General features: G+C 40.5%; 1 protein-coding gene across 11 annotated transcripts in view; it reads left to right on the forward strand.

Moving 5' to 3' along the window:
* Positions 1–14,110, forward strand: part of PALLD (palladin, cytoskeletal associated protein) — a 197,729-nt gene that overhangs the window by 168,683 nt on the left and 14,936 nt on the right. For 9 of the 11 annotated variants that reach the window (XM_035326429.1, XM_035326428.1, XM_035326431.1 and 6 more), the window contains 4 exons: positions 3,895–4,030; positions 6,339–6,440; positions 7,014–7,064; positions 8,534–8,755. In XM_035326429.1, the coding sequence (XP_035182320.1) occupies positions 3,895–4,030; positions 6,339–6,440; positions 7,014–7,064; positions 8,534–8,755 (511 nt within the window). The remainder of the gene's footprint in view (positions 1–3,894; positions 4,031–6,338; positions 6,441–7,013; positions 7,065–8,533; positions 8,756–14,110) is intronic. The other 2 variants (XM_035326427.1, XM_035326432.1) reach the window with 1 other exon arrangement.

The following is a 14,110-nucleotide window of genomic DNA, read 5'->3' on the forward strand; positions in this document are numbered from 1 at the left end:
ATGAATTGACAGAACTTTCTGTTTGGTATCATTGCCGAGAAAAGCTGAAAAGAAATCATGAGAGTAACCAAGGAAGACATGCTTCTAAAGGTATTTGAAGACATTTTGGCTAATATCCATTTTTATAGTTATATTTTTAAACTGACTGCTTCTTGCTTAAATACTTGCGTGTTAATGTAAGTAAAGAGGTGAGAATCTATTTTTCAGACAAGTTGCTTTGACTGGGTCTTGGATAGCGCTTCCAGCCCTGCTGTGCGAAGGTCAGGATGTTCTGGCACATCCACAGAGATCTGGAAGGTTGTTAGGGAGTCTGCCTCTCATATTAAATGCTACCAGGGATCCCAAGGCCATCGTTGAAATATTTGCTTACCTTGTTCTTCAGAAAAAATGCCTTAGCTTCCCTACATAACTTGTTCCAGTGTTTTACTACCATTGTTGGAGGGTGAAGGAAAGGAGAGAGGAGAGCTGTGCATTGTTTTTGTCAAAGCGAGCTCTGTCTGTCTTCAAATTAAGTTCTCTACTTGTCCTCAGCAGCCGTGGGTAATCATTGAATGCCAGCAATTTTCTGATGTTTTCTGTTTGATTCGCCTCTCTTATCTTAATTCTCCTCATTTCCTGACTAAATAAGCAGGATTTTCCCAACATTTTTATAGGGACTTTGTTACAGATGGTTTTAAAACCATCTTACGGTTTTCTTGTTTTTCAAATTCTTCAATTTGTTTTTATTTTTCTAGAATTGCTGTGGTAAAACTGGACTCTGAATCCAACAAGGAGGATAAAAGGAAACAATGAACTTTATTGTCTTATGCCATTGTGTCCCAGAATTGTACTCATCTTCCTTTTGAAGTAATTGCATTGATGTCCAGGTTTTAATCTCAGATTCTTCTGTGAGATGATTAATACGCTAGCGTTAGTTTTACATTCGTATTGCTGTCAGGCTTTGAACATTTTTCCAGAGTTTCATCATCATTAGATCACCTCCAGACTAATTATGAGGATTATTGTAAATGACAGTTGTGTTACCTGCAAGTGAGTTGCAGTTCAAGTTGAATGTCATCAGCCAATTTGAGAAATGTGCTTTTTTTCCACTATTCTAATAGTGAAGGTTGAAATACCAAGTATGGAACTAAGTGTAGCCCTTTGACAGACCTCTCTGATCTCTGTTCTTCTGGTTTGATTAAAAACAAACAAACAAACAAAACCCCTCTCTGAATAGTATTTTTAGACGGTTATGCAGCCATATGATAGAAATTTCAGCCAGGCTGTGTTTCCCTGATTTGCTAGGGGACTGCTGGCTCTCCTGAAGGCTTACTCAGAAAACATAAACTGAAGTGTATCAAAGCTTCTTCTTTTTGCCTGTCTCTATGCCTGCCAGCCCCACAGAGAGAGAAATTAACGAGGTTTGAAAAACACAATTTGCATTACCTTATTATCTTACTTTGTTTTGAAGCTGACTGTAGTATTGTTTTCTTGTGCTTGGTATGGACGTTGAACCTACTGACCTGTGATTCTCTTGGTATGCCTTCCCCTTTTAAAAGTAGGTGTGCTTGCTTAGGGACTTTTTGCTTTCTGAGATAACTCCTCAGAATGCTTTCACTTGTGACTTGAAATCCACTCCAGTGCACCTAGCCCAACCCCTTCTTTTATTGCAGCGGTGTGACTTTCTTGAGTAAATTGTGAATTTTACCTTTATAGCCTACTGAGTGCCAAGCAGGGTTTTTTGTTGTTGTTGTTTTGTTTTGTTGTTGTTGTTTTGTGTTGTTGTTTTTTTTCCTGCTAGGTCTCCTACTGCTTTTATCACCTGAGTATGGAATGTATAAGAATGTGAAATGAAAACTGTATTTCTTAACATATTTTTTGTTGTTTTTTTTGGCCTTATCCAAAGAATGGCAAAATTCAATTCCATGGCAGTGCTGTTCTGGGTGGCCTAAGATGCTGGAAGGTGAAGGGAAAGACTGTGAGGGGAGAAACGGGGGGCTCTACAGGTGCCACCTTTCCCCTAGCCTTCTGACAGTTGTCCAGGCTTCCTGAGGGACACTACCTTCAGATCCCCACGTCCCACCTTCTCCAGTCCATTTTCTTTTCATATCTTCCATTGTGTTTACTGTCCCCCAATTTCTTGAGTTATTGAAGCATCCTTGGAGACCTTGCCCCTTCATCTTAGCATCCTCCTGCCTCCCTGTAGATGGGATACTTTCCTTACTTTTTCCCCAAAGCAGAGTGAGGGGGAGCTTGTTCCTTGTGACTGAGAACATCCCCAGCCAAATGCTGAAGGAATAATTCTGCTTGGGGACTGAAAAGATCTCCAGCTAATGGCTGAATATTTCTAGGGTGAGGGATGTTGTTCTCTGGCATTCTGAAACATTAGGCACGTCTGCTCTTCTCCTGTGATTTGATAATAAAATGAAACTCTTTTCACAAGAACTTCACCATTTTCCAGTAATTTTAAATTTACTTTCAGTAACAAAGTATGAAACGATTTAGGAATTTATACAGAAATGTTTCCAATTATTGTCTTTTTCATCTATTCACTTAATTCCTCTTTGGCTTTTGATAGCTTTTGATGTATTGCTTCATTTTAAGTAACGATAAAGATTACCATTGAAAACAGTTTCTGGAGAATAAGTTTTGTCTGACCGTGAACCATGTTACAGAAACATAATACCAAGCATTATGCAAGGAAATTTGTTATCTCCGTATGACTGTAGTTTAACATTTGGTGCTGGTAATTATATTATCAGGTTGCATATTGGAACGAAGTTTACCCCTGGCATGCTGGTTTATTTTTTTTCCATCTCTACCACCTGTGAGTTTGGCAATTTAGCTGATTGGATTCTATGTTTTGCATAAGTCATTCCCTTGTAATGGGCTGAGCCCCATTTAACCACTGAAGTTTAAACAAAAACTAACAGTGAGTAAGTAATGGTGTTTTAAATCATGTTGTGCAACTTAACCAGAGAAATCTGGTGTGCTACAAGCTTAGCAAACTGATAGCCTTGTTTATTTCTTCACAACGTGAACTTGTGTACTAACAGCTCATCTCCAGTAGAAGAAACTTTTGGGTATTTCCAGCAATAGAGCCGTCAGGACATTACCAAAAAGTGTTTAGTGTTAGTACAGAGTGGAAAAAAAATATTTCCTGTGCCATGCCAGAAACTGGGAGTGAGACATCCTGAACGTATAATCATGACTTGTAGACAGGTTATAAGAAATAGCTTTGCCCTGTGAATGCAAACTGCTACGTGGTTACCATCCAGCAGCCAACCCTGCTGCTGAAAAGTGCTTTAATGCATGATTTTAATTTTTGCCAGTGTAACCTGGACTTCGTGAATGGCCATTCTTTCAGAAATAACGTGTTGCCTTCCGGGTGTGTGTTCACAGAGATATGGAGAATAAACATCAAGTTATGCATTGTGTATAGAAAAGCTGAACCAAGGAATTAGTTAATAAATAATATAGGAAATTAATAATTAACTGCCTTGTTGTACTTCGTTCTGATCTTCTCCCATCTGGTACTTAACAGGAACCTAGGTTATCTTCTGTCCCTACTTATCTAGTCATGCTTTCTCTTTCATGTTTCATCTCACGTTGCTTTATTGCCATCACTCATCAGTTTGCCTTGTTGAGCAGATGATATTTACAGCCACAGCTAAGCTACCCTGAGCCCTATTTTAACTAATGCTTAAAAATAAAGCATAATTTCAACGTTGTCCTTAAACTAACTGTTAAATCAGTGATGTGAGTTAGAAGGAACGGCATAGTAAGTAAGATGCCATACATCTAATCTCAAAGAAACCATGTCATTTTCTTCACTAATGGCAGGATTTTGTCCAGTAATTCCTAAATACCAATGATTTCAGGAAAGTTCATGGATTTTCCTGTACTGTTTTGCAGGGGATTTCCCAAGAAAACAGGCAGAACTGCTAGAATAGCTTCAGATGAAGAGATTCAAGGGTCAAAAGATGCTGTAATTCAGGATCTGGAAAGAAAACTTCGCTTCAAGGAAGACCTTTTGAACAACGGGCAACCGGTATAAAAACATAAAATACCATGGGGAAAGGGCGTGGGCATCTAGGGTAGTTTCTCAGATAATCTGCATATGAAATAATTCTGTGTAAAGTAGTTTTATATTTTACATATTCATTCTTTTTAATTGCATTTCCAAAGCTGCATTTCTGTAAGGAATGATATTGTACACTTTGGCCTATAGTTCCCTCTCCTGCTGGGCAACTTTACTTGGACTTAACAAAGCAACAGAGGCTCAGATATGGTGAATTCCCTTAAGAATCCATCAGTCTGTACCTCAAGGGCATTTTCAGCCTCCAAGACAATTTTCTTTAATTGTTCATTACTACTGAATGGTTGGACAGACAGTGTATGCATAGCACTTGATCAGCCCAGGTCCACTCTACCTTTTGCCCAGTTGATGGACAACAGAGGGGAAATAATAGGTGATAGGTGGACATCACAGGGGCACAAGGTAGCTTATCATGAGAAATGAACTTATTAGAAACATAGGCATCATTGCATTGCACAGTTGTGGGGCTTTTTTTGATCAAAAGGATATGAACTACCTGATAGTAATAATTTACAGGCTTTATCAAGCATTAACAATCTGGGGAGACAAGAAATGAGGTAAAATGGGCAAGCATAACAAACAATTGAAATGAACAGCTGCAAAGTTCTCCTAGGAGTTGATTAAGGCATTGATTTAAGCACCTTTGAAACAGGAATTTCTTTTATGAAGAAGGTAATATAGAAAATGTAGGCTGTCATCCCTATTTAGTCCGTGAAATATTTTCAAAAGCATAGGAATGACTTGGGGATAGCTTTGTGTCACTGAAAGGTAGTATGCTTTAGGTTTCTCAGGACCATACTCACGCTACAGTGCCTGGGATATGGACAATGGTATTTAAGTCCCAGATACCCCATTGAGTCCAACTGTCTATTCCACAGATGCCAAATCTCAATAAAGTCAATGGAGTGAAGTAGGGGAAGCATTCAGCGAGTGACTAGTGCAGGTGTGCTTACTTTTCTCCATTGACTGCAGAGGGTTTGGTAGTTTCCGTAGTAGATAGGCAGAATCACTCTCAGAGTGTATAGGCTCATGTTTTTTCAAAGGAGGGGGGCTGACCATGACTGTCAGGCCAATTTTGGAAAGTGAGAGAGATGTTTGGCCTGGACAAATGAATGGAATGTCCTGAAGAAGCCCACATGGCCCAAGGAAAAGAAAACAGAAATCTGTGATCAGATGATGTGGGAGCTTAAACCAATATACTCAGTTTTCGCACCTGCCTCGAGGCTTTTGCCTTGCAGATTCCTGTCTTGGGTGATTCTGTTTGTGTAATCATGGCTGTGGGCACTTGGAATGATCACAGAAGAAATTAAAGTAAATAAAAGTTTGTGACTTGTTTAGATGCTTGTAACCTAGCCAAGGTTAGAACCTAGTTTTCTTGACCCTCAGCCTGCTGCCTTAGCAACAATGTCACATTTTTAAAAAATGAATTTAAATGAGCTTTTAAAAAATGAAAGCATTAAGGAGATGTAATGTTTTACAGTTTCCATTCTGCTTTCTTTTTTTTTCTTTTTAAATGAGACATTTAACCGTGTAGTTAGTTTGCCTTTCATTCACTGACATATTTTTGCAATGCTGCTTTGTAAGCATGTATCTTAAGTGCATGAAGTGTTCCATTGAATGCAGAAGGAAAAATATTGGAAAACTTGAATTGTACACTCTAGTTTTCTTTTAACTTGCTTTATCTTCTGAGTGTAAATTGCCACTGTCTTTTATAAGCTGTCTCCTTAATTTGAGAAAGAGTAAGAAGAAGTAAAAATTTAAAATCTAAAAAAAAGTATTTCTTCTATAAAACTATCGTTTTATGTTTGACAGAATAATGAAGTAGTAGAGTAGTATATCCTTGGCATTTTGGCAGAGTTTTCTGCCGTGTGGTTCTAATGTAAAAGTCAAGCAGAACAGCTAGGAGTAAGCTTTGGGATGATTTGACATGCACTTTTTTGACGGCCATGCTGATTTAAGCAGTTCCTATTGCTCATTCCTGCCCAAGTTCCTGGCAAGAGGATGGAAACAAATGGCACAGTCAGGGCAAGGGCTGCTTAAGCCAGAAGAGCCACTTGTAATGCAAAAAAAATGCATTACAAACTGTGGTAGAAAATTTGTGTTAAAAACATATTGCTGCTCTTTTTTATACTATGTAAAGCATTGCTTACTGTCTCACTGCTTGTAGTTCGTAATGAGTAATGAAAACCTGTTTCTGCTTTTCCCTCATTCTTACTCCCCTCCTCCTTTTTTGTTTTGGTTTTGTTTTGTTTTTGTTCAGAGGTTAACGTACGAGGAAAAAATGGCTCGTCGATTGCTGGGAGCAGACAGTGCTGCAACGGTCTTCAATATACAGGAACCAGAAGAGGAGCCTGCAATACAGGTGCTGCATAACTCCGCAAGTTCATAGGAAAAGAAAAAAAATTCTTTCAAATTTATTCTAACAGGCTGATTCTTTTATTTTAAAAAAGCCCTACATTAGACAATAAATATACACAAGATAGGATGGTTTTGATTACAGAACTCATATGTTACATATCAGTGAAGTAAACTGGAGAACCACATGCCTATTGCTCAGTTTTTCCATGCTGAATAAGGTTGCGAGAGTTCTCAAATGTCTTCTGTCTGCTTTAAACTCTTCCGTTTATCCTATTCTGTCCTGCCCTTTAAGTCTCTCAAGGCAAAAATACATCTACTATCTTGAAAGCATCTTGTCTTTATGTGTGTAATCTGCACTTTTTGGCTGCAGACCAAAAACACAACAGAAAGTCTGCTTGGAAGACCAGGTACACGTTCTCCATTGTTCAGATGCCAGAGTTGCTATTCGGAAAGGTGTAACATTCATTTGCTTATGTTACCACATAAAGTACCTTCTCCAGATAAACACTCTGAGAAACTGTCATGGATGCTTCTCTGTCTTCTTTCTGCCTCTTGATCTTTTTTTCTGTCCTTACAGGAAGCTCGCTCTGTTGATGCTTCTGTAGTGAGTCCTGTGGATGTTCAAAAGGTTAAGATTTGCTCCATTTTCTTTCTTGTTCTTTCTTTTTTCCCCCGTATGTTACTTTTTTTTTTTTCCCCTGTCATCTTTGCCCTTTCCATTTTACTGTTCTTTTGGTTAATAACAAGAGGTCACCAACATTAATGACTGGGGAGACTGGGGATGCATTCCCTTCATGGTGTTGAAGTTGGTCTGTTACTCAGTCGGTCTAAAGATGGCCTGAGTGCAGGCAGCTTAGCTGCAGTAATGCTGTGCTCCAGTATCTTTCTGCGGTAGTGCTAACCTATACTAATTGCCTTGCATCTAAATCAGCTGCTCTTTATGTATACCACATATACTTCATGATCTACTTTTATGAGAAACTTTCAAGTAACAGATAAATAGATGTCTGCAGTTTACAAGGTTTCTCTCTTCTTCCATTTACTGAGGGTGATGGTTAGTTCTGTAACCCGCCAGCAGAAAGGCTACGTGTAATTTCCATGCTGAAGTCAATGACAGAGGATGGGTATGTGAAAGGAGATTCCATATGAGATGTGTTTTCTACCTTAAAGTAAGGGTCAGAGAGAATAGTTAGAGGTCATCTGCAAGAGTGCCTAAATATCTGCTGACTGAAAAGACCATGGCCTTGTAAAGATTTTTTCCTGCTTTTGAATTTCTTTGAGTTCTGGCTTTATCTTTGCTATCATTCAGATTGAAAGCAGGGCTTCTGTACAGCAAAGTAGCTAGAAGGAACAGTTCAAGAAGGCAAGTGATCGTGTGTGTGTGTCACAGTAACATTTCCCAGCATCTGAATAGCAAATTTAAACAAGAAGTAGTATTTTACACCAGATGAAACTTTCCGCTCTTCTTTCTAAATCTTGAATACGCTCATAACAAATTTTCTGAGGAAGAAGTGATACTTTTGGCCAGACAAAGGGGACCATGGTAACAGGAGTGAAGGGAGGCAAATATCGTGGACAGTGCTGCCATTTTCTCATTTTTACAGGAACTGTAAACAAAATCATTTTAGCCTTCTGGTTCAGCCTCCGGTAGAATTCTATGCAAATAGCAGATGTGAACCATATGGTCTTATGGCCATCTGGAAACAAAACCCACCCTAAATCTGCCTGTACCCTGAAGGAAATATTAGAGTGTTTCTTTCGTCTTTATGAACTGTTTCAGAATACTTTTATAAGCTTTTTTAAAAAATGGAAAGAAAGCAACCAATGACTTTCCTTCCCCTTATAAATTAGACCTTAAGATAACATGAAATACAATTGTTGCCTCATACCAGATGTCTTCGTTGTTTCACAGGGAAGTTATTGGAGGTATGGATTATAGTGTTTTTCTTCAACAAGATACAGTTTCCTTTTATATGTAAAACCTTAATGGATTGTCAGAGATCAGTAGAATAACAACAACAACAAAAAAGTAGAAAAATAACCTGCTAAGTAATGTGTTGAAGCTACACACTAATACGTACCTTTCTTGTTTGACAGGAATATAAAGTCTCCAGCTTTGAGCAAAGATTGATCAGTGAAATTGAATACAGGCTGGAGAGATCTCCTGTGGAGGAATCAGATGATGAGGTGCAACATGGAGATGAACCTATCGATAACAATATGTCACCATATTTTGAGATAAAGCTGAAGCATTACAAAATCTTTGAGGGAATGCCAGTCACATTTACATGCAAAGTGGCAGGAAATCCAAAGCCAAAGGTAAGAAAAGAGGGTGAACGGTTCTAGATACACTCTGAAGAGCCCTGTACTGGTACCTTACAGTGAGCCCCTAGACCCCATGGACCGTGTCTTACAGGAATAGCAGACGCTCTGTCTTGACAAGAAGGATCCCTAGCTGGTATAAAATGACAAATCACTTTTGTTATTGCTGGATGTATTTAAATTTATAGCAGGCAAAAATCTACTATGAGACTTCAGTTCTTAATCCCTCCCTCCTGAGACTTCATCTCAATTATTTTACCTAGAAGTAATACTTCTGTCATTTTCAGTTACCTTCAGGGTGTATCTGCACCACAGAATGCACTGCAACGCTAGAAATTCCCATGTGAGCTGGCACAGTGGTTCCAAAAGCAATCACACCAGGTTAACATGGATTAATTAGCTCAAGTAGAGCAACGTGCTAATGCAAAGATATGTTGCTTTTGGTTCAGGAACCAGTGTGGTGTCTCTGCATTCTTCAGCACTGCAGAGTTTATATCTACACGCTCTAACAAGATTTAATTTTGTTGAAGGTTAGAGGAAGGCAGACTGAAATACCTTAAGCTCCCATATATCCCAATAGCATGATGAGACATGATGGTGAGTTTTGTAATGATGAGCTTCTGAGGGAGTGTTGGGCTTGGGAAGCATTTCCTTTTAGCAAATGCACAAGTACCAGCTGCATGATGTCAGTAGTCTGGAATAATGCCTTTCTTTGGTAGGTGGTATTTAATCATTTCAAAAATTGCCCGGCAGTCAACCGACTCATTAGGCAGCAAGCGAACAGCAGCAGCATCCTACTCCTTGTCAAAGCCAGCGTGTTCCCGTTGAGGTCCTTGCAGTTCTTGCAGTGACCCCTTGTGGCTAGGGGCTCTTTTTGCCTCCTAGATAGGAGCGAATGTGAAAATCTCTGGTATAAGTTGTACAGGTATTGAGGATTTTGAACGGATTTTACATGTCCAATGCTATATGTTATTGCACGAACTGTAAATAGGAGAAATGGATTTTGTCAGGTAGCAGAGAAAGGGGCAGACCGGGAGGAGAAAATCGGTAGAATGAGCTCTCTGTCCCTGCATGCATTTCAGGAGGTTTCACTGCAGGCTGGCTCTAATCTCATCCCACAGAGTGCAGCAGATGCAGCACATTAGATGTGTTCTTGGAGCACATTTTCTGGCTCAGTTTCATCTGAAAGGGGTCCAATTCTGTGCTCCAAGACCACTTCACAATGCGAACCACTGCAATGTAAGTGGGGGTGATCAGGATACTCGGATCAAAAAAAGCATTTCTGCTTCAAGCTGGAGCGAGTGTGGGCATGCTGAGAAGCACAAGTGATATCAACCCTTTGGTGTCCAGCATTACCTTGGGATGACCGTACAGAAAAGCCTGTTGCACTGAAAAAGGGTGGAAGGCAAATCGCCTCATTGCTGTTAGAGGTGTAGTGTGCTCTTTTTGCCTGGAGCTTATGACTAAGTTGCTGAACGACCTATTATGAGTCAGTCTTAGTCAACTGTAGCCATTCCCTTCTTTTCACAGTTTTCAATTAAGGTGTAGTTTCACAGTCACTTTAATCTGATTTCAGGCAGATGAAAGAGGATGTCTCTTCTTCCTTCCCTTGCTCTCCTTGTTTTGGTATTAGCAGCTGCACAGCCAGGAGACCACATTGTTAATGCTTTCCTTAAAGGATTGCACTATAAAGGAGTAGCTGTTGTGAACACGCTCCGATTCAGATACGACACTGTTTTCGTGCAGTGTCAAAGCATGCATATTTAGTGATTTGCTCTTGCACCTGGGACTGTGGCCCTTTATTCCATTCACTTGCAGATGCTTGGTGCGATTTCTCAAGTTGCTTGGGACAGAACCACTTTCCGGCCCGTTGGATAGCTACCTGTTAGCTGGATACTCAAAGGCTCTATCATCCCCTCACCTTCTTGAGCATGCCAAGACAGCAGTTTTGAAATGCTTGATGGTTAAGGGCTGTCCTGCTGTCATTTGTTGAAGCTAGAAGTCTTGCCCCCGAATAAATTCTTTACTTTGGCAAATGAAAAGCTGGAAATAATTTACTAACATAAAGCTCCTCCCTTCTAAGTATTCTGTCAGCTCTGCCAAGGAATGGCTTTGGGAAGGACTGTAGTGTTTCTAAAATCTGGCATTGATTACGAGGGATTTTTCTAAAGCAGGGTTATTGGCTTGATTATTTTTCCCCTGAACATGCCATGTAAATTGAATACTGATGTGCAAATTCTGTCTTCATAAATATGACTTTTTAAATCTGAGTGTACTTTTGTTGTAACCTTCAGCATAATGTAAAACTATTTTCTCATTAAAATGAGAACCTGTGGTAATAAAAGAGAGATTGTGGAATACTTCTTTTTAAGGGATATTTCTCTTTAGAATTAGGAAAATGCCATATGAAAGGTTAATTGAGACTTGAATGTTGCACAAAGCTTGTACCGATCTCTCTTCACATGGCTGAATATAATTCATAGTGATTAAACATGACTGTTCAGCCCAAGATCAAAACCCTTTCGTACTGTGTATCCCATTGTATTTCTAGTCATTTCACATTGGTTTCTGAAAATCTGGTACAAATAAGAGCAATCCAGATGCAGTGCTCGGTGTTTACGTAGTTTAATCGTACATTTATTAAAAGGTGTCCTAGAAAGAAAATACTTTACTGCAAGGGCCATTGTCTCCAACAGTGGTAGCGTTTTACTTATTAACTCCATGTCAGATAAAGGCAACATTAAGATCTACCACACGTAAGTAAAAACCAATCAATGTCAATTGTTTTAAACCAAGTGGAAATGAGTATTGGACGACATATGCATGATGTTTGGATAGCTGGTTCAGTTAATATTTGTGTGTATTTCCATGTAATAATTCCTGGCATGTCTCTTAATATTTCTGATAAGTGCATTGTTATTGAGTAATTGCTACTTAATGCAGTAGATTTCCAAGCAGCATTATGACACATGTAAAGCATGCAAGTTAAAACTCATTTTTTGCAGCTATGTTATTACCAACATCCATTAGCATGTGTATATAAGTGATCAAATATCTCTTGCATCTCCAGTAAGTGCTCTGTCAGCAGACGAGAAGACATTACTAAATCTTTTGTTAGCACCACAGAGTCTCTGCAAGCCTGCTGACAGACAAAATGGGAAACAAGTATAACCAGCTATTGAGGAAATGAAATCATTTCTAGTTACACATAATGCTTGCTAATATAAAAACCATACATGGTAATTAATTTTTAAGGGAAATTTCCATTCATTCTCTCCCAAATGTTCTCTATTGTGTTTTAGTGCAATTTAAAAGTAGACCCTTAATTCTTCCCACACGTGAATGAATTTAGAGCTTTGAAATGTTGGCAAGTATGAAGAACTTATTCTGTATCATGCTAGCAAATTAAATGCTATTAGGAATTGTGCTTTTCTTCATTTTTACTGGAAAACAGGCACCCTCTCCTCACTACAAGACCTAAATTCCCACTTCAGGAGTTGCTATGACGAAAACGTTTTGGTTTTCCTCCTGCGAGCAGTCTGACAGCCATGCAACCAGGACAAACACAGTTACCTTTGTAGCACGATAAAAGCCAGACCTGGCATCTGTTGTGCTAATACTTGATTCTACTTGTCAGAGAGGGACATGTTCTTCTCCCTCCTTTGGCAGTAGTGGTGAGTCAGAAACACGTATTTGGATGTTCCTTTGCCTGTCACATCAGAGAAATGACTTGATTGGAAGTACAGCTCGTGGGGCATGGCTGGGAGAGCTCACCAGTGCTTCCTGTTCAGCGCAGATCTTCCCAAAGCTCTGCTTTAACACAGCTTAAACATAACTTCTGCTCAGAGAAGCTGTGGATGCCCCATCCCTGGAGGTGCTCAAGGCCAGGCTGGATGGGGCTTTGGGCAGCCTGGTCTGGTGGGAGGTGTCCCTGCCCATGGCCGGGGTTGGAACTGGGTGGGCTTTCAGGTCCCTCCCAACCCCGAGCCGTTCTGTGATTCTGTGTAACCCAGGCTGGTGTCGTCATCTGTAGCCGCTTCCCATCCATGCGCCTTTACAAGTGGTACCTTCAAAGTACTGGACGTGGGGCGCACATACAGCTCCTTTGTCTTCTCCTGCCCCCCTGCAGGCCTTTCTGGCCAGCAGGAGCGTGCAGACACCCCCGTGTTGGAGGGACGGGTGTCAGGCACTGGGGTGCTCGGCTGGGCCACCACAGGGGCTCACTGGGGGGCTCACTGGCCAACAGAGGGGGGCTCGGCTGGGGCACAGCCCCAGCGTTCCCCCAGTGACACGTCCTCACTTGCACCAGCAGCCTCCCGGGGACATGCCTGCCAGCAGAGGCGGAGCACAGCACCAGGGGTGAATTTAAAATAGTCTGGGAGCCTAAAACCACCAGAATAACTGTTTACAGGGCAGCAGGGGTGTGTATGCACTCGCAGGTGATCTGAGGCTTTACCACAAAGCCGCCTCCTGCAGGAGCCGGCTTCACAACCCGCCTCCTGCCCTCTCGCACCTCCGTGCTGTGCTCCATACGTCAGCCGCTTGGGAATGCGTTTTCAGCTAACGCTGTTTTAAAGAGAAGTGAGGGCTGGGGGTAAAGCTCTGTGCCTGAAGGAGGTTAGCTGAGCTTTGGGAGTAAAGCACGCTTCAGAAATGACAAGAAAGTGATGTTCTGCTCAAATACTGGTTTGGGGAGCTGACTACAGCCTGCTGTAATATTTTCACACATTTCCATGTCTGCTTTCTTGCTTTCATGTTTATTTATCGTATTTATATTTATCATATTTATCATGTCATCTTATTTTTAAAAGGAAAAAAAAAACAACAACCCCAAAGTCAAAATATTTGAGTCTTTTTTTTTGCCCGAAGTCTAAGGCAGTTAAAACACATATGTGGTGTGTGTGTAATTTATGGATTACTGTAAGATATTATTCTACATACATCATTTTTTGGCTCATCAAAAGTAGATCTTGGGTCAGCCAGAGAGTAAAACTGTGTATCAAAAGTAATGGAAAAGGCCTCTGTTTGATAGATAATTTAACTGGTCTGTACAACTTGGAACTCTGCTGTTGTTGGCACGCAGTTATTAAAGGCTGTCTAAACGCTGACTTACTTTGAAGTGCTTCCTGTTGCTGTCTGTTTCTGTAGGTATCTGTCACATCGGGGTGACGCTGTGGGTTTCAGTCGTGCTGTTACACAGAGCTACGGAACAGCTCGCTGCCAGCGAGCGCCCGAGTCCCCTTCTGGCTTCTTGGTCTGGCCAGCCAGTGTAAAGGATATGCCACAGATCTGGTGTTTCAGCAGTGAGGTCATTAGTTCTACTTAATTGGTCATTGAACAAATTATTCTGGT

Source organism: Oxyura jamaicensis, chromosome 4 (assembly GCF_011077185.1).
Source record: "Oxyura jamaicensis isolate SHBP4307 breed ruddy duck chromosome 4, BPBGC_Ojam_1.0, whole genome shotgun sequence".
NCBI lineage: Eukaryota > Metazoa > Chordata > Aves > Anseriformes > Anatidae > Oxyura > Oxyura jamaicensis.